General features: G+C 47.1%; 2 protein-coding genes across 4 annotated transcripts in view; one reads left to right on the forward strand and one right to left on the reverse strand.

Annotated features, from left to right (window-relative positions):
- The window catches only part of RIOK2 (RIO kinase 2), a 143,819-nt gene extending 132,911 nt beyond the window's left edge, over window positions 1-10,908 (reverse strand). Inside the window, exon 1 of the mRNA XM_063964061.1 lies at window positions 10,754-10,908. Within this exon, the coding sequence (XP_063820131.1) occupies window positions 10,754-10,819 (66 nt within the window). The 5' untranslated portion in view covers window positions 10,820-10,908. The remainder of the gene's footprint in view (window positions 1-10,753) is intronic.
- LOC135061454 (uncharacterized) overlaps window positions 10,903-26,997 on the forward strand; it is a 556,703-nt gene continuing 540,608 nt past the window's right edge. For 2 of the 3 annotated variants that reach the window (XM_063964060.1, XM_063964058.1), the window contains exons 1-2: window positions 10,903-11,064; window positions 22,946-23,055. In XM_063964060.1, the coding sequence (XP_063820130.1) occupies window positions 23,017-23,055 (39 nt within the window). In that variant the 5' untranslated portion in view covers window positions 10,903-11,064; window positions 22,946-23,016. Of the gene's footprint in view, window positions 11,065-11,112; window positions 11,213-22,945; window positions 23,056-26,997 lie in introns of those variants that run through there. The other variant, XM_063964059.1, reaches the window with a different exon arrangement.

A 26,997-nucleotide genomic window follows, 5' to 3' on the forward strand; every position in this document is an offset into this window, starting at 1 on the left:
CTGGCGGTTTATGTGCGCTACTGCTGTTATATTGTCCGACTGTATTAGGACGGGACGGTTGCGAAGAAGACGTTCCGCTTGAAGAAGGCCATTGTAAATGGCCCTTAACTCCAGAACGTTTATGTGTAGACAAACTTCTTGGCTTGACCATTTTTCCTGGAAGGTTTCTCAAGTCCTGGATCCCGAACCTGCGTCCCTCTAGGAGGTGAGAGCTGTGCAGCCACCACAGGAGTGAGATTCTGGTCTTGGAGGATAGAATTATTTTCCGGTGTATATGCAGATGGGATCCGGACCACTTGTCCAATAGGTCCCACTGAAACACTCTGGCATGGAATCTGCCAAACTGAATAGCCTCGTAGGCCGCCACCATCTTCCCCAGCAACTGAGTGCATTGATGAATTGATACTCTCGCTGGTTTCAGAATTTGTTTGACCAAACTCAATTTCCAGAGCCTTCTCTTCTGGAAGAAAAACTCTCTGTAATTCTGTGTCCAGAATCATTCCCAAAAACAACAGCCGCTTCGTCGGATTCAACTGTGACTTCAGCAGGTTTAGGAGCCAACCATGTTGTTGCAGAACTGTCAGGGAGAGCGCAATGTCCTGCTCCAGCTTGTCTTTGGATCTCGCCTTTATCAGGAGATTGTCCAGGTAAGGGATAATTGTGACTCCTTGCCTGCGAAGGAGAACCATCATTTCTGCCATTACCTTGGTGAAAATCCTCGGAGCCGTGGACAGACCAAACGGCAACGTCTGAAATTGGTAATGACAATCCTGAGTAGCAAACCTCAGGTAAGCCTGATGCGGAGGATATATGGGGATGTGTAAGTAGGCATCCTTTATGTCGACCGACACCATGAAATCCCCTTCCTCGTGACTGGAGATCACTGCTCGGAGAGATTCCATCTTGAATTTGAATTTTCTTAGGTAAAGATTGAGGGACTTTAGGTTCAGAATTGGTCTGACCGAGCCGTCCGGCTTCGGAACCACAAACAGGCTTGAATAAAAACCTTCTCCCTGTTGTGCAGGGGGAACCCTGACAATGACTTGATTCAGAAACAACTTTTGTATTGCATCGCATACTACCTTCCTGTTTGGAAGAGAAGCTGGTAAGGCCGATTTGAAAAAACGTCGAGGGGGGGACGTTTTGAAACTCCAGTTTGTACCCCTGGGACACTATTTCTAAAATCCACGGGTCAAGGGCCAAACGAGCCCAGAATTGACTGAAGAGCTTGAGACGTGCCCCCATTGGAGCCCAAGCATCATGCGGTGGATTTGGCAGAAGCCGGGGAGGACTTCTGCTCCTGAGAACCTGCCACGACCTGAGATCTTTTACCTTTTCCAAGGAAGGAGTAACCTCGGCCTTTTTTGTATTTATTTGGCCGAAAGGACTGCATCTGCAAGTGGTGAGCTTTCTTTTGTTGTGGAGGAACATAAGGCAAAAATGACGACTTACCTGCGGTAGCCGTAGATACCAACTCAGCGAGACCTTCACCAAACAATACACCACCTTTAAACGGTAGAGACTCCATAGCTTTCTTAGAGTCAGCATTCCATTGATGAATCCACAATGCTCTCCTAGCTGAGACTGCTATGGCATTGGCCCTTGATCCCAAGAGGCCAATATCTCTCGCCGCCTCCTTTACGTAGGCTGCAGCGTCCCTGATATAACCCAGCGTTAAAAGGATGGTATCCCTATCCAGGGTATCTATATCAGATGACAAGTTATCTGCCCACTTTTCGATAGCACTACTTACCCACGCAGATGCAATAGCTGGTCTGAGTAGTGTACCTGTGGTGACGTAAATGTATTTTAGCGTATTTTCCTGTCTACGATCCGCAGGATCCTTAAGGGCTGCCGTGTCAGGAGACGGTAAAGCCACCTTTTTAGACAACCGTGACAGCGCCTTGTCCACAATGGGAGGTGACTCCCACTTTTCTCTATCCAAAGAGGGGAACGGATACGCCATTTGAATCCTTTTGGGAATCAGAAACTTTTTGTCAGGATTTTCCCACATTTTTTCAAAAAGGGCATTCAGTTCATGAGAGGGAGTAAACGATACCTCAGGTTTCTATCCCTTAAACATACAGACTCTAGTATCAGAAACAGCAGGGTCCTCGGAGATATGCAACACGTCTTTTATTGCCACAATCATGTACTGAATGCTCTTTGCCAATTTTGGGTCTAATCTGGAATCACTATAGACGACACTGGAGTCAGTGTCCGTGTCGGTATCTGTGTCTGCTAACTGAGCAAACGAACGTTTATGTGACCCCGAGGGGGTCTGGACCTGTGATAACACATCCTCCACAGATTTTTTCCATACCTGGTTCTGAGACTCAGATTTATCTAATCTCTTATTAATAAGAGCCACATTAGCATTCAAAGCATTCAACACATTTACCCAGTCAGGAGTTGGCGATGCCGACAGGGTCACTCCCACAGCCGTTTCTGCCCCTAACACAGTCTCCTCCTGATAAGAGCACTCTGCCTCAGACATGCCGACACACCTGTACCGACACACTGGGCCAAAAGGGGGGACAGACCCACAGTAAAGCCTGTCAGAGAAACACAGAGGGAGTTTGCCAGCTCACAACCCAGCGCCTGACCCGGTTCTGAAACCTTAATATATAATGCCTCAGACCCTGTAGCGCTTTATAATAACTTATTTAAGCACCAAATTTGCTGTGCCCCCCGTTTTGCACCCTGTTACTTGTTATAGCAGTGGTGAGGAAGGACCAGCGTCTCTGCAGCTCTGGAGAGAAAATGGCGCCGATGAGAGCTGTGAGGGCTAAGCTCCGCCCCCTTAATGGCACGCTTCAGCCCGCTATTTTTTAAACTAATAATGCTGGCGGGGTAAGAATTTAGTGCCAGGGCACTCCAATTTCACTTTGCCAGCCTGAAAAGAGAATTTTTATGCTGCCCAGGGCACCCCCACGCGCCCTGCGCCCTGTAGTGCCGCTGTGTGTGGGAGCATGGTGCGCAGCGCGATCGCTGTGCGGTACCTCAGAAGCCGTCACTGAAGTCTTCTATCTTCTTCTACTCACCTGTCTTCTGACTTCTGGCTCTGCAAGGGGGGTGACGGCGGGCTCTGGTAGTGAACCCCTAGGCGTACCTAGTGTTCCAAACCCTTAGGAGCTAATGGTGTCCTGTAGCCAAGAAGCAGAGCCTTTAAACTCACTAGAAGTAAGTCTGACTTCTCTCCCCTAAGTCCCACGATGCAGGGAGACTGTTGCCAGCAGTGCTCCCTGAACATAAAAAACCTAACAAAGTATTTTCCGAGAAACTCAGTAGAGCTCCTCAGTGTGCATCCAGTCTGCCTGGGCACAGATTCTAAACTGGAGTCTGGAGGAGGGGCATAGAGGGAGGAGCCAGTTCACACCCCTTCAAAGTCTTAAAGTGCCCATGTCTCCTGCGGATCCCGTCTATACCCCATGGTTCTTATGGTGTCCCCAGCATTCTCTAGGACGTATGAGAAATCCGGGCTTTTGGAGATAAGGGCATTTCCTGATGCATGTGAAGGCGAGACCCTGACCATTTGTCCAGCAGAGCCAGCTGAAATGGCCGGGCATGAAACCTGACGTATTGGATTGCCTCGTAAACAGCTACCATCCTGCCAAGCAAGCGTATGCAAAGATGTATGGATGCCTTGCGAGGACGGAGCACTGAGCGGACCACAGCTTGGATAGCCAAGGCCTTGTCCATCAGAAGAAACACCTTTTGAGACACTGTATCCAGTATCAATCCCAGGAACTGAAGTTGTTGGGTCGGTTCCAGGTGAGATTTCTGAAATTTTAGGATCAACCCATGATCCGTAATTAGGCGAGTCGTCAGATCGATGCTGTGCAGTAGGCGCTCCCTGGACATAGCCTTTATCAGGAGATCATCCAAGTAGGGGACTACGTCGACTCCCATCATGCACAGTTGCAGCATTATCTCCGCCATGACCTTGGTGAAGACGCTCAGAGCTGTGGATAGGCCAAAGGGTAAGGCCTGAAACTGGAAATGGTCACCCAGTATGACGAACCTGAGGTAAGCCTGATGAGTGGGCCACATGCGAATGTGTAGGTAAGCATCCTTGACATCTAGAGATACCAGGAATGCCCCCTCTTCCAGAATGGACACCACCGCCCGCAGGTAATCCATCTTGACTTTGAACACCCGCAGATACGGGTATAGAGACTTCAGGTTCAAGATGGGTCGCACCGAACAGTCTGATTTTGGAACAACAAAAAGACTGGAGTAAAAACCCATGTTGCATAATGGAGGAGGCACTGGGACCACCACTCCCGTCTGCAGAAGTTTTTGAATATCCTCTTGCAAGGTAACTTTTGCTGCGGGTAAAACTGGTAAGTATAACTCCTCATCTGATTCTGCTTGCTGATCGGGTATGTGAAGAACATCTCTTACAGCATAAATAAGGGCCTCCTGCCCGGGGGACAGAGAGCTGTCCTCATCCATATCATCATCATCATCTACATCAGGCTGGTCAGAATCAGATTGGAGCACCTGTGGCAGTGAGCGTTTATGTGAAACCAACAGAGAGGGCTGAGAAGCCTTTCTGGTATCCGCTGCATTAGCCATACAATCAATAGACAGTTTTAACACCTGTCTCTCCTTCTTAGCTGCAGCTAGTTCTGAATTCACATTGTGAATCATGCTCTTACAAGTATCTAGCCTAGGGGTGGGCAAAATACGGCCCGCGGGCCGGATGCGGCCCGCAAATCGATCCTGTCCGGCCCACTGCCTCCCACCAGCCAGCAATGACAAGCGGCCCAAACGGCTGAGCTGCTTGTCATTGCTCTGAGCTGCAGTACCTCCAAGCTGCCGGCGGCGCCTCTCTCCCCGGCTGCTGCGTTGTAGCAGCCTCCTCCTCCTCCTCCAGAGTCCCCAGTGACAACGGCTGGGTTCAGCCAAAAAGGGGCGGATCTACGTGCCGAGGAGGGGCGGGGCTACACGGACAAGAGCCAGACTTGTACAGAATATATCCATCCTTCCTGCCACTGCCAGCCAGCCAGCCAGCCAGATCAGTAAAGTTAATGGGAAAAGTGAGAGAAAGAAAGGGGTGTGTGTGTGTGTGTGTGTGTGTGTGTGTGTGGTGTGCGTATATTTGTGTGTTCGGGCAGTGGCCTCAGTCTGTTTTTAGGTTTGGGGGAGAGATCTTTAGCTCTCGCTGTACCAACCCCTCCCGTGTTCTGTCACCATGTCACCCCCGTGTTCTGTCACGTATAACCCCCCCATGTTCTGTCACTGTCACCCCCCCTTGTTCTGTCACCGTGTCACCCCCCCCCCCCGTGTTCTGTCACTGTCACCCCCCCCGTGTTCTGTCACTGTGTCACACCCCCCGTGTTCTGTCACCGTGTCACCCCCACGTGTTCTATCACCGTGTCACACCCACCGTGTTCTGTCACCGTGTCACACCCCCGTGTTCTGTCACCGTGTCACACCCTTCGTGTTCTGTCACCGTGTCACCTCCCCCGTGTTCCGTCACCGTGTCACCCCCACCGTCTTCTGTCATCGTGTCACCCCCCCCTGTTCTGTCACCGTGTCACCCCCACTGTGTTCTGTCACTGTGTCACACACCCCGTGTTCTGTCACTGTCACCCCCCCTCCCCGTGTTCTGTCACTGTGTCACACCTTTCCCCAGGAGCCATAAGACACTGGATAATTTGCTTGCTGCACAATAATTATATTATAAAATGTTAATGTGTAAAAGGGGGCTCTACCTGCTGTAATGTGTAAAAGGGGCTCTACCTTCCATACTGTGTAAAAGGGGCTCTATCTGGTGTAATGTGTGTAAGTGGCGCTGTGTGGCGCAATTTGAATAATGGAGACTATTGTGCAGCCTAATATGAATCTGTATTATTTTTTGCCCACACCCCTTCCACATGAAGCACGTCCCTATATTTTTGGCAAGTGGAGGGAGCTGCTATTTTGTATGTGGCCCTCGGATACTGACAGGAAATGTCAAGTGGCCCCTCAGCTGAAATAATTGCCCACCCCTGATCTAGCCTGTCAGGTGCCTGTGAACTGTGTCCCTGTGAAGATATGGAGCACTGTTCCAGTGATCGCAAAAACGTGCTATAGCGCGTATTTTACCCGCTTTTGAGGACAGGGGACTCCCTTATCTAAAATGGGAGGGTCCCCGGGGACGCGCTCCGCAGCAGCAAATAATCCGGGACTCACATTTAGCAGAATAACTCGACGCGATCATCTGAATCTGTGATCGCGCCAGCCAGTCATCGGCACGCAGGAGGTGACTGGCTGTTTCCTCAACCAATCCCCTCCTGTAGTCTCCAGCCAATCATCCCTGCAGTGTCTCCCGTCAGTCCGCCCGCTTTGAATTCTCCTCCCCGCTGACCTGGGCTCTGCCGCCAGCACATGAATCTGTGCTGCGGCGCTGAGCCCCGCTCATCTCCACCTCCTCCCCGCTGCACGCTCCGCCGCCGCCAGCACCAAGAGACTGGCCACGCTCACCAGGCACAGCGCCCTCCGCCGCAATGGTGAGTACCGCTCCGCATCTGTCCCCGTGCCCAGGCTGCCAGTGTGGTGGTGGATGGTCTTGCTGAAGGTTTCCCGTGACACTGGGGGGATGGGGGGGAAGAGAGAGAGACTGGAGGTCGTAGGTGGTTACTGCAATGTGCCTCAGTGCGCTCTACCTGGTGCAATGTGCCTCAGTGCGCTCTACCTGGTGCAATGTGCTTCAGTGCGCTCTACCTGGTGCAATGTGCCTCAGTGCGCTCTACCTGGTGCAATGTGCCTCAGTGCGCTCTACCTGGTGCAATGTGCCTCAGTGCGCTCTACCTGGTGCAATGTGCCTCAGTGCGCTCTACCTGGTGCAATGTGCCTCAGTGCGCTCTACCTGGTGCAATGTGCCTCAGTGCGCTCTACCTGGTGCAATGTGCCTCAGTGCGCTCTACCTGGTGCAATGTGCCTCAGTGCGCTCTACCTGGTGCAATGTGCCTCAGTGCGCTCTACCTGGTGCAATGTGCCTCAGTGCGCTCTACCTGGTGCAATGTGCCTCAGTGCGCTCTACCTGGTGCAATGTGCCTCAGTGCGCTCTACCTGGTGCAATGTGCCTCAGTGCGCTCTACCTGGTGCAATGTGTATAACGTGCTCTACTGGGCGCATTGTGTATAGCGCGCTCTACCTGGTGCAATGTTTATATGTGCTCTACCTGGTGCAATGTGTCTAAGTGTTCTGCCCGGCGCAATGTGTATAACGTGCTCTACCGGGCGCAATGTGTATAACGTGCTCTACCGGGCGCAATGTGTATAACGTGCTCTACCGGGCGCAATGTGTATAACGTGCTCTACCGGGCGCAATGTGTATAACGTGCTCTACCGGGCGCAATGTGTATAACGTGCTCTACCGGGCGCAATGTGTGTAACGTGCTCTACCGGGCGCAATGTGTGTAACGTGCTCTACCTGGCGCAATGTGTGTAACGTGCTCTACCTGGCGCAATGTGTGTAACGTGCTCTACCTGGCGCAATGTGTGTAACGTGCTCTACCTGGCGCAATGTGTGTAACGTGCTCTACCTGGCGCAATGTGTGTAACGTGCTCTACCTGGCGCAATGTGTGTAACGTGCTCTACCTGGCGCAATGTGTGTAACGTGCTCTACCTGGCGCAATGTGTGTAACGTGCTCTACCTGGTGCAATTTGTATAAGTCCTCTATCTGGAGCAAAGTGTTTAACGTGTTGTACCAGGAGCAAAGTGTAGAACGTGCTCTATCTGGCAAACATGTATAAAGTGTTCTACCTGGTGCAATGTGTATAAGCGGCACTACTGTGTGGTGTAATGTGAATTGGCACTATTATGTGGTCACACACCTTCCCCATGAAGCCACACCCTTAAAATTTGCGGCGTGCATTCGGCACGCATTGCCTATACTTTACGATCTGGGAGGTGGAACACCAATTCACTTTCTGCCTAAGGGCACCAAAATGTCTAGTCATATGTCTGGTACAGGGTGTCCTGCATGCTACACAGCCCAGCAGCATTGTTACCCCATCCCCCCACCTTGCAACACTTTTGTAGTGTCCAAACAAAACTAAGATTAAAAAGAACCTTTATTCCGATGGGACCCAGAAAAAGACCGGTAGGACCCCAATTTTTAAAAGTGAGGGGTCCCTGGGACCCACTTTTTTTGGGGCTCAGCGTGATCACTGCTGATCACACATGAGGGACCCTGCAGAAGAAGGGGTAGAGTTACAAGCAGTACATATAACTATGTCAGACATATTGCACACAATGATAATTCAGCGCAAACCCACTGAAAACACCTCCACACAGACCCTAGAGTGACACAGAGAAACAGAGACCAGCACACAAAACACAGCAGCTCAGTGTGGAAAAGTATGTGTATTACCTTACTTATGTGCAGCGGCGCTACCGCTGATGTGCTCCCCCCCCCCCCCTGCTATGACCCCGTTACCAGTACAGAGTTTGTAACAGCGTTGGTCCGTGGAGGAGCAGCATGCATGCAGTCTGTGATCTGCAGCAGCAGGAAATGTGCCTTCCCGCCTCTGGTCCCGCTCTCCGGGAAGCCCTGCCCCTGTAATGGCACGCAGTCCCACTAAGTTGTTTATACTTGCTGAAGTAATATACACAGAACACACAACTGACAGAGCACCCTGTGGAGCATAAAGCCCTGCTGAGGAAGTGTAGTCCGCAGTGGGCACCGCAGTTCGTGGCCCGTGACATGCTGCCAAACCACACTGGGGACCCGCTAACCGGGACCCCGGTGTTAACACTCACTGCACCTGCGACTCTTCGGCATCCGTTAGGGGGTGGTGGCTAGCTGCTGGCGTGGCACACACAGTATGGTGTGTGAAACAGCACCACAGGGGCTCAGTGTCCTGTCAGCTGGGATTACGAACCATTAACCCTAAGGAAGTTGGTTCGGTCCCCCTCTAAGTCCCACGAAGCAGGTAGACTGGTTGCCAACCAGTACTACCTGAAAATAAATAACTAAAATAGAAAAATAAAAGGAAACTTTCTGGAGCTCCAGAGAAATGCACCCGGTTCTTTGGGCACATTTTTCTAAACTGAGTCTGGTAGGAGGCGAATAGAGGGGAGGAGCCAGCACATACATACACACACTATAGGTTTTAAAGTGCCAGGCTCCAGTGGACCCGATCTATACCCCATGGTATTAAAGTACAGTTCCCCAGGATCCACTAGAACGTAAGAGAAAACCGCACTGTGTCACCCCGAAAGCGGTTCGAGCAGAATTCCACAAGTCGGCCAAAGCAGCATGCTGAATTGAATAGCGCCGGGATCACTTTCTCTGCGCTATTCACTTCGTAATCAGTTGAACTGACCCCAGTGCAAGTTTTGTTCCATTCAGGCACGAATACTGCGGATCCTCATTTATTTAAATTGATGGTGTTGGTGGGCGCTAGTAACTGCTGCAAGACTATCAGTAGCCCTCACCTGGCCTTTACCTACATTAAAGCCCCATACACACATCCGCGCATCGTTAACAACCCCCTCCCTCGTCTGACCATTTACGGATGAGGGAGGTCCTCGTTAACGACAGCCATGCTGCAGATGCAGCATGGCTGTTGCTCGCCCCGCTGCCTTCCCCCCGCCGTCTTGGCAAGTGTGTATGCACTTGCTGATGCCAGCCCTCCCGCTGCCAATATTGGCGTCGGCGGGGATCGCATAGTGTGTAGGGCCCTTAAGTGACTATCATAGTGGTTCCCAAACTTTTCTGAATCATGGCGCCCTAGAGTATCATTAGTTTCACGGCGCCCCTAGGCTATAAGTTTCTTATTGAGAAATTTATAAAGAAATCATAAATTAAGTACATGGAGAAGGCATAAGGAAGTGATAAACCAGTGATATGTGCAAGGTGATAAATGCACCAGCCAATCAGCTGCTAACTGTAAATTTACATATTGGAGCCGATTGGCTGGTTCGTTTATCACCTTGCACATATGGTTGATTCTATTTCGGAGTGGGAGAAGGGACCTTCTGACGTATCTAGGGGAGGAGACACGTCACCAGGGGGAGGAGCTACGGGCGAACAGGGTACCCGAAAAGTACCCTCGCGGGCTCGCTTCGCTCGCCACGCTTCGGGCTCGGTGGCTCGCTCCGCTCGCAACCTGATTACTAAAGGTAATAGTTGGTGGCGTGGATAGTAGAGGAACTATCCCGCTGGCCTAGCTCCTCCCCCTTGTCGTAACTCCTCCCCCTTACAGAAAACGTCCCTTAGCCCACTTGATTCTAGCATCTACCTTGCACATATCACTGGTTTATCACTTTCTTATGCCTTCTCCAGGTTAATACATCTACCCCAATGGTTGTTTGTGTGTGTTATCCTTAGGTTCAATTATATGGTGAGGGACAGGATTCCCTTCTGTTTGTCCACATATTTTATGATTGACAGCCACCAGCAATGGTTTGCCTACTACTGTACATTGACCATAAATAATCTGAGTTGGTTCTGTACCACCAATCCAAGGCATCCCTGAAAGCGCCCTGAGGTACCCCAGGAGCCACGGCACACAGTTTGAGAACCACTCGATCACCTTCCTGCCCACATGGACAGTCTAGCCTGTGGAACTACAAGTAGCAGCATCGCCCGTCAGGCAGACGATCACTGTGCAGATCTCCAGCTGAGGTGGGCCGGTGGCACATATGGGCATGCTCGAACTAGTAGTTCCACAACATCCGGAGAGCAGCCTTCTCTAAAGTACAAGCAGACCCCCTCCCCGCGACCTCACAGCGCCCCAGCCCCGTACACACCGCAGTGAGCACTCGGAAGTCATCCCTGGACAGATACCGGAGCAGCACCACGTTCAGCTTCCCCATGCTGCCGCTTGCTTGGCTGGAACGCACAGCGGATCTCTCACTTGCGTTCCACCTGTGCGTTCTGCGTCATCACGCAATGCCGGCCCTGACTATCCTGGCAGCTATGTAGAGCGTGCGGCTGCGGAGCGGTACACTCCCTGTAACCAGAGTGTTTAGCAGTAACACCGTGACTATAGTAACAGATGTAATATGTGTGAGAAATACTGAGCGGTTACATCGGAGACAATGTGGCGATGAAGCTGATGGTGAGTTGTTGGTTTTATCGCCCTTCCGTGTCCCTGGCTGCCTAGGAGAAAACAGAAAAGTTTGAAGTGGGCGGGCGCACGAAGCGAGAGAATCAGAGAAAGAGAGTGAGACAGCTGCAGCCACCGGTATCAGCAGTGAGCGCACCCTGTATGTATCACACTGAGCCGCCGCAGTCACATTCTAGTAAGGCAGGAGGATGAAGCCGCGTGTGGGAGGGTAGTCCTATACCAGCCAGGGAGCCACGGGTTCTGCTATATATATATATATATATATATATATATATAACATCCTCTCCTACACAGGCTCGGTGTCAGTAACCATAGACACAGAGACCAGTGCAGTTTATCATGTCAGTGTTACATTGTCACACAGCAATACATAAATATCCCCTCATTTCATAATCGCACAATAATACTGTGTGCACAGTAATGAACCCATCTGAAAGCTCTCCAGAGCTCTACAACAGTTATAGTTAGACATATTTTCCCCTAGGATAAGATTCATGCAAGAAAAAGCGTATTTTATTTATTTTGCACGCGTGTGTTCCGTCTGACACACTGTGAAATGCGTTGTGCGAAAACATATCAGTATTTGTGACAGACCAAACTACCATTACAGTCCAGGTTTTAAAGATATTCATGCTTTGACATAGGTGACTACAGGGCCGTACTGACAGGGAGATTTCCCCAGAGATGTGTGCTGAGCGGTCTAGCACAGACCGCTTAGCACACATCCCTCCCCTGCTGAGCAAGGGGGAGGGGGCGGACACAGGGGCCGTCCACTTCACCCAGCTGTGAAATGAGCAACCTGCTAGATTGTGCCTGCATGCAGGCCAATCTAGCTCCGGCGAGAGCACGCATCGTTGTCGCCGGCACCCCTACACACGGAGCGATGTTCAGCTAATTTCTAAGCAATCTAGTCAGATTGCTTGGAAATTAGCTGAACATCGCTCCGTGTGTACCCCCCTTAAATCTAAAGAACTATTGTCAGATCTGGCTGGTTTGAATGTAAATCTGGTAGTGGATGAGAGCAAATCTTTAGGTATATGGGCAGCATAAATTAGTACGTCTGCCAATTTGATTTAGCCATCTGGACTCAAGCATGGATATCTGTAATGGTGGAGTTTGGGAACCAATGGGCCAGAGTGATGTCTGGAATTCAAGTGCACATACATGTATGTCCTATCAATAGTGCTGAGATGTGGTGTACACGCGTCTGGATGGGATCCGGTCTCTGGGTAGACACTATCTTGGTCGACAGGGTCTATAGGTCGACATGTTCTAGGTCGACAGGTCAAAAGGTCGACATTAGTTTTTCACGATTTTTTTTTAAACCTTTTCATACTTAACGATCCACGTGGACTACGATTGGAACGGTAATCTGTGCCGAGCGAAGCACCTTACCCGATGCATGGCGAGCGAAGCGGTGCACTAATTGGGGTTCCCGGTCACTCTACAAAGAAAACGTCACCAAAAAAACATAAAAAACTCATGTCGTCCTTTTGACCTGTCGACCTAGACCATGTCGACCTAAAGAAGGTTGAGACTCCATCATTCTAGATTTGCACCCCTTCTCATCTGCCTCTAATTGATTTTAAGTAGGGAACTAGCATTTAACTGCACAGTGAATAAGGCATAATTAAATGTAGGACCTTTATATATTTATATAGTGTCAGTTGTGCGGTTGCATTGGGTGTGGGGCCCCCTGAGCTGCTCTGACTGGGCCACTAAAGGACATCACCACTTAACTCTTATTTTAACACTGTTTATCACTTTCTTTATTTGTTTTTTATTTATCTATGGAACATTTTCTCACACATTTTCCACTCTTGTTAAGGTCCATACACACTGGGCGTTTTTGCCCAAGGTGTATGCACAGCGATGATCGCTGACATCGCTGGGCTGAAAAGCGCTCAGTGCATAAACACTGAGCGCTTTACCCCGCTGCCCAACGATGTCAGCGGGGGTGAGCGGCTTTCCATAGCAGGATGCAGAATGCTATGGAAAGCCGCTCACCCCCCGTTCATCTACTGGTAATACCGACGGCCGCCAGCAATGAAGCGGGAGCGTGCATCAGCGCTCACCGCTCATCGTTTAGGCATACACACTGGGCGACTTTGAGCTGAAAGCAGCCCAACACACCAAAAGTGAGCTGCTTTCAGCTCAAAATCACCCAGTGTGTATGGGCCTTAACACTCCTAAAACTAATACCCCTTTCACACCGCAGCTTGAACCCGGTAAATTGCCGATTTTTAAGGCTTCCTAAACGGTTTGAGCTGCGATGTGAAAGGATCACCTTCAATTTATCGTTTTCAAAATACCGGTATTTTGAAACGGTAAAATTGCAGGGTCCTACCCGTTTCAGACCCGTTTTATTGTGCAGTGTGAAAGGGTCTGAAACGGTATTTGCAAGCCCCAGAAGGTGATAGGCTGTCTCCATGTGTGATGTCACCAGGCAGAAGCAGGAAATAAACATTTAAAATGACAACCACTGTTTTCTATGGGTGAAACGGGTTCAGTGTGAAAGGTACCAAAACGGTAATGAAATGGTAATATACTGGTTACAACATGCGATGTGAAGGGGGTTTAACTGCTCAGACCCGTTTTAAGAATCGTTTAAAGAACCATTTCAAAAGCAGGTTTGCGATGTGAAAGCAGCATAAGTACTAAGCTGCTTTCACTCCTCTAATACTCTGTAACACTTCACTGCTATCTTTTATTTGTGTGATGCCATGTTTTGTTTTTGGCTGGGCTGGTTTGGGGGGTGACTGAACCCCAATGAGGTGACCTGGACATTGGTGGGTAAGCCCATAACTTTGTCCAAATATATGCTATCAACCTCTTATTTCATATTTAATTGTAATATTTTTTTCAGTTTTGAATAATAATGTTTGCATAGTGCACCTGCATTTTTTTCTTCGGCAGGGTCCACAGGATAACATTGGGATATGATGAAGCGACAGCGGGTTTGCACCAATTGGTCAAAGCTTTTCGGCTTCCCAGCATGCAACGGGCCCATCCATATATCCCCGCCTCCTGGCTCAGGCAAATCAGTGTTTTGTTTGGTGCGGCAGGAGCCGGACCATGGTCATAGGGCTGCTGGTTTTTAGCAGCCCTAAGCGTTCTTATTTTATTTTTATAGTCTTACTATTTTTTCTTGAGTGATCTTTCTAAAAAGCGTCTTATATGTACCTTAGAAAGAGTCGCTCCAACAACTCTCCGCCGGGTCGCGACAGCGCTTACCCACGAGTACAGTGCTGTTTTGACGGGCGTCTGTGTCAGATATACTAGCAGGTCCAGCAGATGTTACCAGGCTGTGGCCGGAGCACGAGGAGAAGGTAAGGCATCGGTTTCGCTTAGAGGGGGAATACGGACACAGCTGCACTGTTTTGTGAGGAGACTACCAAACAGTCGCTGCCACCTGGGGTGCATCAGCGCTGGGCCTTAGGGATCAGAGGCTCCAGGGGGGTAGTATGAGGCCGCGATCCCTAGGGTTGATGTCAGCAGTGGGGAGTCAGACGCTCTCCTGGTTGCCCCTCCCCCCAGTTCATGACCAGTTTCCTCTGAGTCTCCCGCCATGAAATGTTTCCCGCTTCCGTCTCAGACACTCTACACGAAGGGGACCCAGTCGCAGCATAGGCAGCTGTGTGACGGGTGCATCTGTGTTCATTATAGGTTCATGGAGCGGCAGTGTACACTAGTAGCGTCTGGATCCACTCAGCGTTCGCAAACGTATTGAACGGTCCTGGAAGCGAGGCGAGTCTCCCTGTATCCCATTCTACTGAGTACGGGTAATACAGCACTTAGTCTCTATCTACCTCTTTGAGTACGAATAGTTAGATAAGTGCCTATTGCATATGAGTCTGTATACTACTGTTGTTTGTTTCACTATGCGTCTGAATACGGTAGATCTGGTAAAACATGATTCAGTAATATGTTCTCCTACATACTTGAAATGTAGTTGATGATGTGCTCATATTGCTTATTATACTAATGTATAACATGTGACTGACTGCTAGTGTGATTGCTGACTTTACTATATATTCTGTCAGTTTTTTTCTATTTCGATCCTCAATGCTGGTGCAAGGGTAGGGACGGATTGTAGGTCACTTTAAAAAGTTTAAAGTGATTACAGTCATAAATTGTGTAGTACACTGTGCAAGTGTTGATTATTTATCATGTCTGAGGGGGTAATTCAGAGTTGATCGCAGCAGCAAATTTGTTAGCAGTTGGGCAAAACCATGTGCACTGCAGGGGGGGGGCAGATATAACATGTGCAGAGAGAGTTAGATTTGGGTGGGGTGTGTTCAAACTGAAATCTAAATTGCGGTGTAAAAATAAAGCAGCCAGTATTTACCCTGCACAGAAATAAAATAACCCACCCAAATCTAACTCTCTCTGTAAATGTTATATCTGCCCCCCCCTGCAGTGCACATGGTTTTGCCCAACTGCGAACAAATTTGCTGCTGCGATCAGCTCTGAATTACCCCCTAAGATCGGCAAAGGCGAGGAAGATACACTCACAGCAACACCAACACTCATATCATGTTTGTCTTGCAAAGCTGTGTTAACCTCTTAGGATCTGGTTCAGGATGGTTTGTGTGCAAATCGTTTTAGCTTTCACCAGGGTCTCTTGAAAAGGCAGATTCAGGTGCAGGTTGATCCACCTTGGGCTATGTTTGCACAAACATTATCCAGTATAGCTGAATTGATAATTCCTCCAACTCCTGTACCAGGGATAGGTTACACGATTAACCCTTACATGCAGCTTCCCACCTGGGGTTTATCACTTCCAGAAGTAGCTTCTCAAAAGAAACAGGCTGATAAGCCAATTGTAAGTAAATCTTCATCCTCAGGCTACACATGTTTCAGATGAGGATTCATCGGAGGATGAAAGCTAAATAAATTCTACTTCGGCATACGAAGAGGAGGAGGAAGGTCTCAGCACAGTGGATATAGCTGAGTTAATTAAAGCAATGAAAGCCATTCTATCCTTAGAGGATTCAACAGAGCCTGTGTTAAAAACCAAGGCACCTGGGTTTAAACGTCCCAAAACAGTTAAGACTGAGTTTCCAGGGTCAGATCAGATGACAGAAATCATGGAAGAGGCTTGGGAATTCCAATTATCCTCTTCTAGCTGGGAATTGTTTAAAAAGATAGGTGGCTCCTAAAGTAGATACGCATGTGATCGATTTGTGCGAAAATCTAGATTACCTTTGCCTTCAACATCATTAAATTATGTCATGGATAGGAGAGTGGATGTTTTTTAAAAAAAAACATTTTTTCCCTGTCTGGGGCAGTCATAAGGCCAACCATGGCTTCAGTTTGGATGTCAAAGGCAGTGGCTGCCTGGGCTGATGCATTGGGGGGGAATTTTTCAATAGCATCTAGAGAGCAAAAATCCCATATACAATAGCACATATAAAACAGGCTGCAATGTTCTTGGAAGAAGTAGCATTGGATATGTGTACTATTGCCTCCAGGGCATCAACTTCAACAATCGCTGCTCGCAGAGCAGTTTGGCTACACGCGTGGAAAGGTGATTCAGAATCTAAGAAGGTTTTGGAATCTTTTTCCTTTTTCTGGAGATATTCCTTTTGGTAAAGAATTGACCGATATTTTGGAGTCAGAAGCAGACTCCAAGAAGGTAAAGTTTCCTTCCAAATACAATTTCAAACCTAAAGTTCCGGCTTTTCGGCCCTTTCAGTCTCAAGGAAAAATGAAAGGAAAAAGTAATGGCAGGCAGTCCCAATACAACAAGTCTGGTAAGACTAAAATGCTTTGGGCTACCAGAGGACCGGTTGGTAAAACAGATAAGCCATCAACCTGATGGTGTGGGCCTCCACCTGGGGGATCCCAGGGTGGGGGGCCGACTTCTTCAGTTTGCCAAGATCTGGCAGCAGTCTACAACAGATGCCTCAGTGCAGGAAGCGGTATCTCTAGGTTATGCTTTTGCCTTCAAGAAGCACCCTTCTCAAAGGTTTTTTTTTTTGTATCAGCCCGTCTCTGGTAGAGACGAAGGCTAGGGCTTTGCAAGAGGCAGTTCAGAAATTGCTTCAGTCAGGAGTAGTCATTCCAGTTCCTCCTGCGCAACGAGGGTTTTTACTCCAACCTGTTTCTAATTCAGACACCAAATGGGTCATTTCGGCCCATTCTCAATCTCAAAATGCTGAACAAGGACATTTGGGTACCTCGGTTTCATATGAAGACTTTACGTTCCATCATTTTGGCCATGGAGCCAGGGGATTATATGGTATCCCTGGATATACAGGATGCTTACCTAAATGTTCCTATAGCACTGTCCCATCAGTGCTATCTCAGGTTCGCTATCCTCCAACAGCATTTTCAGTTCCAGGTCCTACCTTTTGGGTTAGCCACAGCCCCCAGAGTATTTACCAAGATTATGATGGTAATGGCAGCTTATCTCCGCCAGCAGGGGATAAGAATTTTTCCATACCTCGACGATCTTTTAATCCTGCCACAGTCACAGGTATTGCTCCTATGTCATCTGCAACAGACAATAACGTGTCTGCAAAGACACAGGTGGCTCATAAATTGTGCAAAATCGTCTCTGGTTCCGTCACAGTGGATGACTCACTTGGGGGCTGTACTGGATTCAAGTCTTCAGAGAGTAATTTTACCTCTGAACAAGATATCTGAGGTTCAGTCAAGGATTCAGGACTTGCTACATAGTCAAAAGGTATCCATTCACGCAGCAATGCATGTGATGGGATTGATGGTGTCTGCAGTATCTGATTCTTGCCAAATGGAATGGGTTGCATCAGACGATAAAACGCAGACTATGGTTCTTACGATAGAAGTAAGAAGGGTATTAGCCTGGTGGCTACAGACATCCCATCTGGACAAGGGGAGACCCTTTTGGATATCAGATTGGGAAATTCTGACAACAGATGCCAGTCTCCAAGGCTGGGGAGCAGTGTCAGGAAGGTTGTGTTTCCAGAGGAAATGGACCAAGGAAGAAGGCTGCCTGCCAATAAATATACTGGCACTTCGGGCCATATACATGGCACTGATTCAGGCAAAGGACATTCTTTGGGGAAAAACAGTTCAGATCCGCTTGGACAATGCGACGGCAGTAGCGTACCTCAACCATCAAGGAGGAACTCGCAGCCGAAAAGTGATAAAGGAGTTAAGTCACATTCTAAAGTAGGCAGAACTTCATCTTCCAGCCTTGTCCGCAGTGTTCATTCCAGGAGTCCTAAACTGGGAAGCGGATTTTCTCAGTCGACACGCCATTCAGGCAAGCGAATGGGCTCTACACCCGGAGGTCTTCCAAACTCTAGTAGACAAGTGAAGGTTGCCTGAGATAGATCTCATGGCGTCCCGTCAGAACAACAAAGTTCTCACATACGGGTCAAGAACAAAGGATCCCAGAGCGATCTTTGTGGATGCCCTGTCGGTGAGATGGGACTTTCATCTGGCTTATGTGTTTCCTCCAATCACCCTATTACCCAGGGTGGTGAGAAAGGTAAAGCAAGGAAAGGGTGCAATGATACTAATAGCTCCTGCTTGGCCCAGAAGGCAGTGGTACACAGATCTGCAGAGAATGTCGATGGATGCTGCACTCCTGCTCCCTCAACGTCCAGATATACTGATGCAGGGTCCTTGTTATCACGGACATCTGGATCGACTGCCTTTGACGGCTTGGCTCTTGAGACCTCTATCCTGAAGTCAAGAGGATTCTCACAACAGGTAATTCAAACAATGCTCAGAGCAAGGAAACCTTCCTCAGCTCACATTTATCACCGAATATGGCAAACCTATATTCATTGGTGCAGTGAACGGAAAATGGACCCTAAGTCTTTCAGAGTTTCCAGGGTCTTCGCATTTCTTCAGGCAGGAATGGATAAAGGTTTGAAGGTGGCTTCCTTGAGAGTGCAAGTGTCAGCATTGACTGTATGGTTCCAAAAGAAAATTGCCAATTTACAGGCTGTGCATACTTTTTTTCCAGGGAATACTGCGCATTCAACCTCCCTTTGTTCCTCCTACAGTGCCTTGGGACTTAAATTTAGTCCTAAAGGCCCCCCAAGTTGCCCCATTTGGACCACTTAATAAAGTGGATCTTAAATGGTTGACAGCTAAATTTCTCTCTCTACTGGCCATGGCATCAGCTAGAAGAGTGTCAGATTTAGGGGCATTGTCATGTCGTTCCCCATTTCTGATTTTTTTATCCAGATAAAGCAGTTCTCAGAACTAAATCTGGGTATCTTACCAAGGTGGTGTCTAAATTCCACCTTAATGAAGAAATTGTAGTCCCGGCTTTCCAGGTACCGAGCCTTTCTGCGGGAGATGCATTGCTGGACATGGTCCGTGCATTAAGGATCTATGTGGATCATACCAGTGCCATCAGAAAGACAGATTCTCTCTTCATTCTCTACGGATTTCACAAGAGAGGATGGCCTGCTGATAAGCAGACACTGGCAAGGTGGCTTTGGATGACGATTTCAGAAGCATATTCTAAAGCTCATATCCCTGTTCCGGCTAATGTCTCTGCTCATTCTACTCGCAAGGTAGGTCCATCATGGGCAGCACAATGTGGTGCTTCAGCAGAACAGATATGTAAGGAAGCCACATGATCTTCCATTAACACATTCATTAGACATTATGCCATGGAAACCTTTGCCTTTCATGATGCTGAATTCGGGCGAAGGATTCTCCTGTCCAGTCAGGAGCATCCCCAAAACTAAATTGCTTTGGGAAATCCCAATGTTATTCTGTGTATAACCTGTGGAACCTGCCGGACAAAAATACGTTATGGTAAGAACTTACCGTTGACAACAGTATTTCTCCTAAGTCCACAGGTTTCACAGGGATCCCACCCTGACGCACCTGATTTGAGGATCCTTTAATTCACTAACCTCTTCCTTCTTGTACGGAAAGGTGTGTATGTGTGCCTGATTAGGGCTATCTATGATGCTCCTGCCTTGAGCTTTGGGAATACAACTTATTTGCCTTAGCCAGGAGGCAGGAATATATGGACGGGCCCGTTGCATGCTGGGAGGCCGAAAAGCTTTGACCGATTGGTGCAAATCTGCTGTCGCTTCATCATATCCCAATGTTATCCTGTGGAACCTGCAGACTTAGGAGAAATACCGTTATCAAAGGTACGTACTTACCATAATGTATATTTTTCTATGTGTAGGATTAAGGAGTTGTAAGTGTAAGATATGCAATAAGTTGGATACAGACAAAGGGGTACAGAATAAAAAATAATTTTTGTATGCAAGAAACAATCAAGGTGTACATCCAGCTCTGCCAGAGGCCCTCAGTGGCTAAAGCTAGATACACACAATACAATTATTGTGCCTGTTTTATTGTGTAGCTCGTAGGCATGAGCGTTGTGGCCAAACACTGATAAAATGGTTCAAAAACGGGCAGAAATGATCACCTGCAATTATCCAGTCAGTTGGCCCTGACAGAAAATATCATCCAAAAGGTCCTGATATTGTGCAGTGTGTGGGCATTCTCTGTAGAATACATCATGGTGTGGCCGAAAATCTGAATCTTTTTTAAAACAAATGACTTAATGTGTAGCGCAGATATCAGGCCATTCCAATGGTAGAAAAATCGGCCCGTAATGTACTAGGATGCACAAGCAGCTTCTGCTGATTGAAATATGCAGCATGCCTATATTCTGTGTGTAATAGCTGCTCTATCTGAATCCGAAATGAAACGTTAGTGTTTTCCAGGTAAACACTGTAGCAGAGCATTTTGTATGCAAATACAGTCACAGTCACACACAGAATATAGGCATGCTGCATATCATTTTAATCAGCAGAAGCTGATTGTGCGTCCTATTACATTACTTTGTGTCTAAGACTCAAATAAAAATGCAAAAAAAGACTATCTGTACTACAGAGTCATGCCGCAGCATGGTGTGACTTCAAGGGCTGTTTAGCTTGACTGTAGCAAGTATGTAAGAAGACACATATGTAAGATGCATTTACGTCAAGAAAAGATGGCCGACATTATGAGAGCTGCCCGGAAAATGATGGATCACTCATGCCAGGCATCTTTCGATCTCTAGGTGCATGCTCAATGCTAACATGCCTTACAAATGAATGTACCTTCTGTGGCTTCTGGGTTCCCTTCCCCCAACCAAAACCAGCATGAGCCATTTGTTTACATACAGTAGTGTACCGGCCGTGTTGTGTTTGTCATTTACTAAGCAGTGCACCCAGTCCGTGAAATCATGATTCTCACAGGAGGTGGGATTATATTATTAAAGCAATGGGGAAGCCTGGGTAGAAGTACAGTAAACTCGGTGTCATAAAGATAACACTCTCGTAATTTGAAAAGCCACACTTGTATATTTGAGTACTAAGTAGCACCTACAGTTCTTTTCTAATTTTGATTTTATATGTGTGTGCATGTCTAAGACTGTATACAAAGTATGACAGAACTTCTTTTGGCAAAATTAGAAAAAAACTGTGGATGCTAATTTTTACACAGATATACAATACATGTGTTTCCTTTGCGGGAATCGAACCCTAACTCACAGGCATGGTAAACATCAAAAATACCACTATGCCAAGAAAGATATGTAGAAAGGTGACTGACACCTGCAGTGACATAGTAATGATGCTCATTGTAATTTTTTTTACAGTGCTGTGTGTCCCAACTCTATTGCTGATAGTAATGATTTTTTTTTCTTTTAGAGAGCTGTGTAGAATTCTGAACTTTGCTTTTCTTTGTGTGCATTGGAGATGCTGAGCCAATCTACAGATGTGTCCTCTTACATCCTTGCTGCAGTCACGCTAACAGCCCTTGAAGTCACACCATGCTGGCGGCGGGACTTGGTAGTGCCGGTCGTCTTTTTTCTTTCTTTTGTTTTTCTGCGAAAATGCATCTTAGACACAAGGTAATGTAATTGGACGCACAAGCAGTCACACACAGTATATAGGCATGCTGCATATCTTTTTAATCAGTAGAAGCTGCATGTGCTTCCTATTACATTACTTTGCATCTAAGACACATTTCCGTGGAAAAAAATGCAAAAAAAGACTATCAGCGCTACCGAGTGCTGCCGCATGGTGTAACTTCAATGGCTGTTTAGCATGACTTGATGCATGATTTACTAATTAAGCCCAGCGTTCATTAGTAAATCATGGTATCAATGCGTCTGTGACACCCGCACATCACTGCCGAAATGACAGTCCAGGCACTGCGGAAAAATATGCCTCCTTTATTTATAGTACGCTATACACTTCAAGTTCCTGATTGACTCTCTCCATCTGACCGCTGGTTTGTATGTATAGCATTACAGTTGTCACTGGCCATTTGCTAGGGCTTTCTAAGAGTACACTATTACAGTACGATTACTGTACTGTATATCCATCTGCCGCTATTCGCTCTACAGTACTGGACTAGTGGAGCCATTAGCCACCCAGTGGTGAAAATGTGTATTGCATGCTGTGTATGTTGTTGCACCTCAACGCGCCTTACTACACAGTACCTCAACAACCCGAGCTACCTCAACAACCTACGTGACAAATACTCAGTTTAGGTGGAGAAACTGCAACGATGAGGGAGGCTCCATCTGTATACAGCCAATATCCGGTTACTGTATGTCTTTATTAGTTGTTTAACTTGGCTGTGCAAGTAGCCTGGTAGCTACTGTACTACTCATAATAATAGATGCAAGGATGGATAGAATGAAGGTTCTGATTGCAGAATACCCCCATCACTGCATCAATGTTAGCAAAGTTGAAAAAAACTCTATAATAGTTGTTTACCTTTTACAAATAGCCTTTAGGTTAAAATTAGCCAAAGCTTATGTGCCATCATATCCGTTCTGTCTGTCTTATAAAATGTGTCTTATAAAACCTGATCATCTCTTTTCAAATCTAATCATCCACAGCTTATAGATAAAGTACATTTATATCAGGATCCTATGCTGACCGCATTCCCTGCCTGATCCAGGAAAGGAACATGTCCTCCACACACTTCTCTTCAGGGGAGACTCTTCAGGTAGCTTTGTTTCTGTGACTGTATGTATAAAGTGTTCTTCTTTTCGCTTGTGTTGTAGATAACTGTTATTATTTCCGAGTACACTTGAGATAACGCATGTATGAAATGTCACTAATAGTGCCTGGTTGAAAGGTTATTTGTGAATCTGAGATAAGACCTTTCTCTGGCGAAAATGATAGTGAAGTGAAGTGGATCACATATTTTTTCTGTGGTATCTGTCTTTGTGCCACTTACCGCCATCTCCTAAACCTATTTGACGCTTGCTATACTCAGTAATGAGGATGTGTGTGGTTGAAGCATGAGCATTTCACTTTCACCTTTTACTGACAGCGTTGGAGCGTGTTAGGAAACACATGATCATCGAAGACCCCTGAAAACAACCCAGAGATCCAATAACAAGTCACAGGCAAACATTGCCATATTATACAATACATATTCTGTAGTTATGCGCTATCAACCGGTTTTTCATGCAGCGCAATACATTAATTGAGAGGTACGCAACAACTCTCTACATACAGTTTTAACAAAATAGATAAATGTATCCATGAGCAATACCAGTATAGAAGTCTTAGTAAAAGTAAAATAATCACCGTTATTTGAAAGTTCAAAGGTAAAAGACCTTTACAATAAGGTCAAATACAACCTCCCATAAGAAGTTTGTTTACACGCTCAGATTTATGCCCACAGGGTTAGAAGCATGCCATATGAAAAGAGAGGGAACAAAGACGGATAGTTCACACCTTTTTGATAAAGGATTAAAAATATAATAAAAAGCACTCACAAACAGCATGTAGCAACAAGCATGTAACTTAAAGCATGTAACAACAAGATGCTCTGGTTAAAGGATATGTCATACTCATCAACCAGTCCTTTTTGGCAGGATAAGCAGGGTCTCGGACATCCTCCATCTCATGCAGGGTCCAGAGTCGGCAAGATCTAAGCCCACAACCAGTCCTAGTAACACCTGCCATATTGTCTATAGGGAAACCAGTCAGTAGATAGGAATATTTCCATAATACATGTCTGCACCCTTGCCACCAGGGACTTTTTGCAGACTATGTAACTTTGCGTAATGTATTTCCATGCCGTTTTTGATATGTGTCTCTCCTCTTAAAATATGACACTTCTAGCATTCAGTTTTGACCTTATTCTGAAAGTAGATATGTTCTATGACCATTTACATAAAATAGACTTTTGTGCCGCTGTGAAAATTTGTATTAAAACAGGGACAATGTTTGTTATAGTGGCAAGTGTGATATAAGGAATCAAAGTATCAAAGTTACAGCAGAGGTTGGTTGCTGGGTCTTCTGTTTAATTTGCCATTTAAGAGTTTATTGTAATATTTGTTTATATTGATTAATGTTTGTTTATGTCATAGTATTATTGTCCTTTAATTATATGGCACAACATGGGTTCCGCAACACCTTTCAATGTACATCAACAATGAGCAGTACAAGACAATGCAGGACAAGTGCATGGTTTATAAACATTGCTGCATCATCAGTCATAACACTCAAATAAGCAACAGGGTGGCAGCTACCGTTAGTGGAAGAAAGGGGACATGGAGCCAGGAGAGGGCAGTATCACGTAAACCAAGGGAGTGAAGGATTTGCAGGAGGAGAAGGTGGTCCACAGTGTTAAAACGAGCAGAGCGGTCAAGAAGAATGAGCAAATAGTGACCGTAGGATTCAGCAGCAAGGAGGTCGTTGCTGACTTTCTTGAGAGCAGTTTCAGTGGGGAAGAGAGGACAGAAGCCAAACTGAAGTGTGTCAAGCAGGGAGTGAGCAAAAAGGTGGTTAGGCCGCGGCGATTGTAAACAATATTGTCAAGGAGCTTGGAGGCAAAAGGGAGGAGATAGATGGGTCAGTAGTTGGAGATGGTGTCCACTCACGTGGGAGGGTGAGGAGGTCCATTGTGAGAGACCAAAAAGTGATGTAAGGGTAAGGCGTTTAGAGGCAGAGGATTCTGTGAGGTTATCCATTGGTATATTGAAGTCACCTATAATGGAGGGAAGATCTGAAGAGAGGAAGTGAGGGAGCCAGCAAGCAAAGTTGTCAAGGAATTTGGAGGGAGGGCTAGGGGGCTGGTAAATGACAGCTTCTATAAAGTAACTGGAGGATAGAGGGACACCTACACCAATACCATAGCGACCCACGTTGTTATCAATGGTCACATTGTGTACTAAATTACAGTTTGTCTTTCCACACTTTACAATTTCTACAACGTATTATTTGGAGTTCCTATTTTTAGTGCTTTTCTTCTGGTTTGTGGCTTCTTTTGTGTGGTTTACTTTGTAGCAAGCTACATATGTCTTGCACGTACAATGTTATTGTCAACTTCCCAATTACTTCTGTCTTAAAAAAAAAAAAACCTCATGGTTTTCAATAATACACTGAGCAACAAAGCTTGTACATTTACCTTTTTAAGAATATTTATTAATTATAGTTATTTTAATTTATATTTTAATAATATTTCTCTAATGTCCTAGAGGATGCTGGGGACTCCATAAGGACCATGGGGAATAGACTGGCTCAGCAGGAGATAGGGCACTTTAAGAAAGCTTTGGACTCTGGGTGTGCACTGCCTCCTCCCTCTATGCCCCTCCTCCAGACCTCAGTTTTACACTGTGCCCAGAGAAAGATGGGTGCACTGCAGAGAGCTCTCCAGAGTTCTCTGCCTAGAAGCATTTTTGTTTGGATTTTTTCTTTCTACATTTTACTTTTTCACAGGGAGCACTGCTGGCAACAGTCTCCCTGCATCGTGGGACTGAGGAGAGAGGAGCAGACCTTCTTGTCAAAGATAGGCTCTGCTTCCTCGGCTTCTGGACACCATTAGCTCCAGAGGGGGTGAACGCATGTTCTTACTGGGCGTCCACCCCCGGAGCCGCGCCGCCGTTCTCCTCACAGAGCTAGAAGTACAGAAGACAGAAGTCGTCAGGCGGCAGAAGCCTTCAGCTTCACTGAGGTAACGCACAGCACTGCAGCTGTGCGTCATTGCTCCCATACACCTCACATACTCCGGTCACTGTAAGGGTGCAGGGCGCAGGGGGGGGGCGCCCTGGGCGGCAATATAAACCTCTGCATGGCATAAAGAATATATACATGTACAGGTGGGCTCTGTACATGTATATAAAAGAGTCCCCGCCATATTTCACTAAGTTTGAGCGGGACAGAAGCCCGCCGCCGAGGGGGCGGGGCTTCTCCCTCAGCACTCACCAGCGCCATTTTCTCTCCACAGCACTGCTGAGAGGAAGCTCCCCGGACTCTCCCCTGCTTACACACGGTGAAAGGGTGCTTAAAAGAGAGGGGGGGGGGCACATAATTGTCGGTTTACATATTATACAGCGCTGCTGGGGAAAAACAATTTGTGTTGGTCTCCAGGGTTATTGCGCTGGGGTGTGTGCTGGCTTACTCTCTCTCTGTCTCTCCAAAGGGCCTTGACAGGGATACTGTCTTCAGGAAAGGGGTTCCCTGTGTGTGTGTGAAGTGTGTCGGTACGCGTGTGTCGACATGTTTGACGAGGAAGGCTCGCTTAATGTGGAGGGGGAGTGGTTGATTGTCAGGTCGCCGTCGGCAACGCCGACACCGGAATGGGTGGATATGCCGAATGTCTTGAATGCAAATGTCAATCTATTGCATAAAAGATTAGACAAAGCAGAAGCTAGGGATCAGTCAGGTAGCCAGTCCATGCCTGTCCCTGGGGCGCCAGGTCCTTCGGGGTCTCAGAAGCGCACCATATCCCAGATCGATGACACAGATACCGACACAGATACTGACTCTACTGTCGACTATGAAGATGCAATATTACAGCCAAAGGTGGCTAAGGGTATACGGTACATGATTATGGCCATTAAAGAGGTTTTGCATATTACTGAGGAACCCCCTGTCCCTGACACGAGGGTACGCATGTATAAAGGGAAAAAGCCTGAAGTCACTTTCCCAT

The sequence above is a fragment of the Pseudophryne corroboree genome, chromosome 1 (assembly GCF_028390025.1).
Source record: "Pseudophryne corroboree isolate aPseCor3 chromosome 1, aPseCor3.hap2, whole genome shotgun sequence".
NCBI lineage: Eukaryota > Metazoa > Chordata > Amphibia > Anura > Myobatrachidae > Pseudophryne > Pseudophryne corroboree.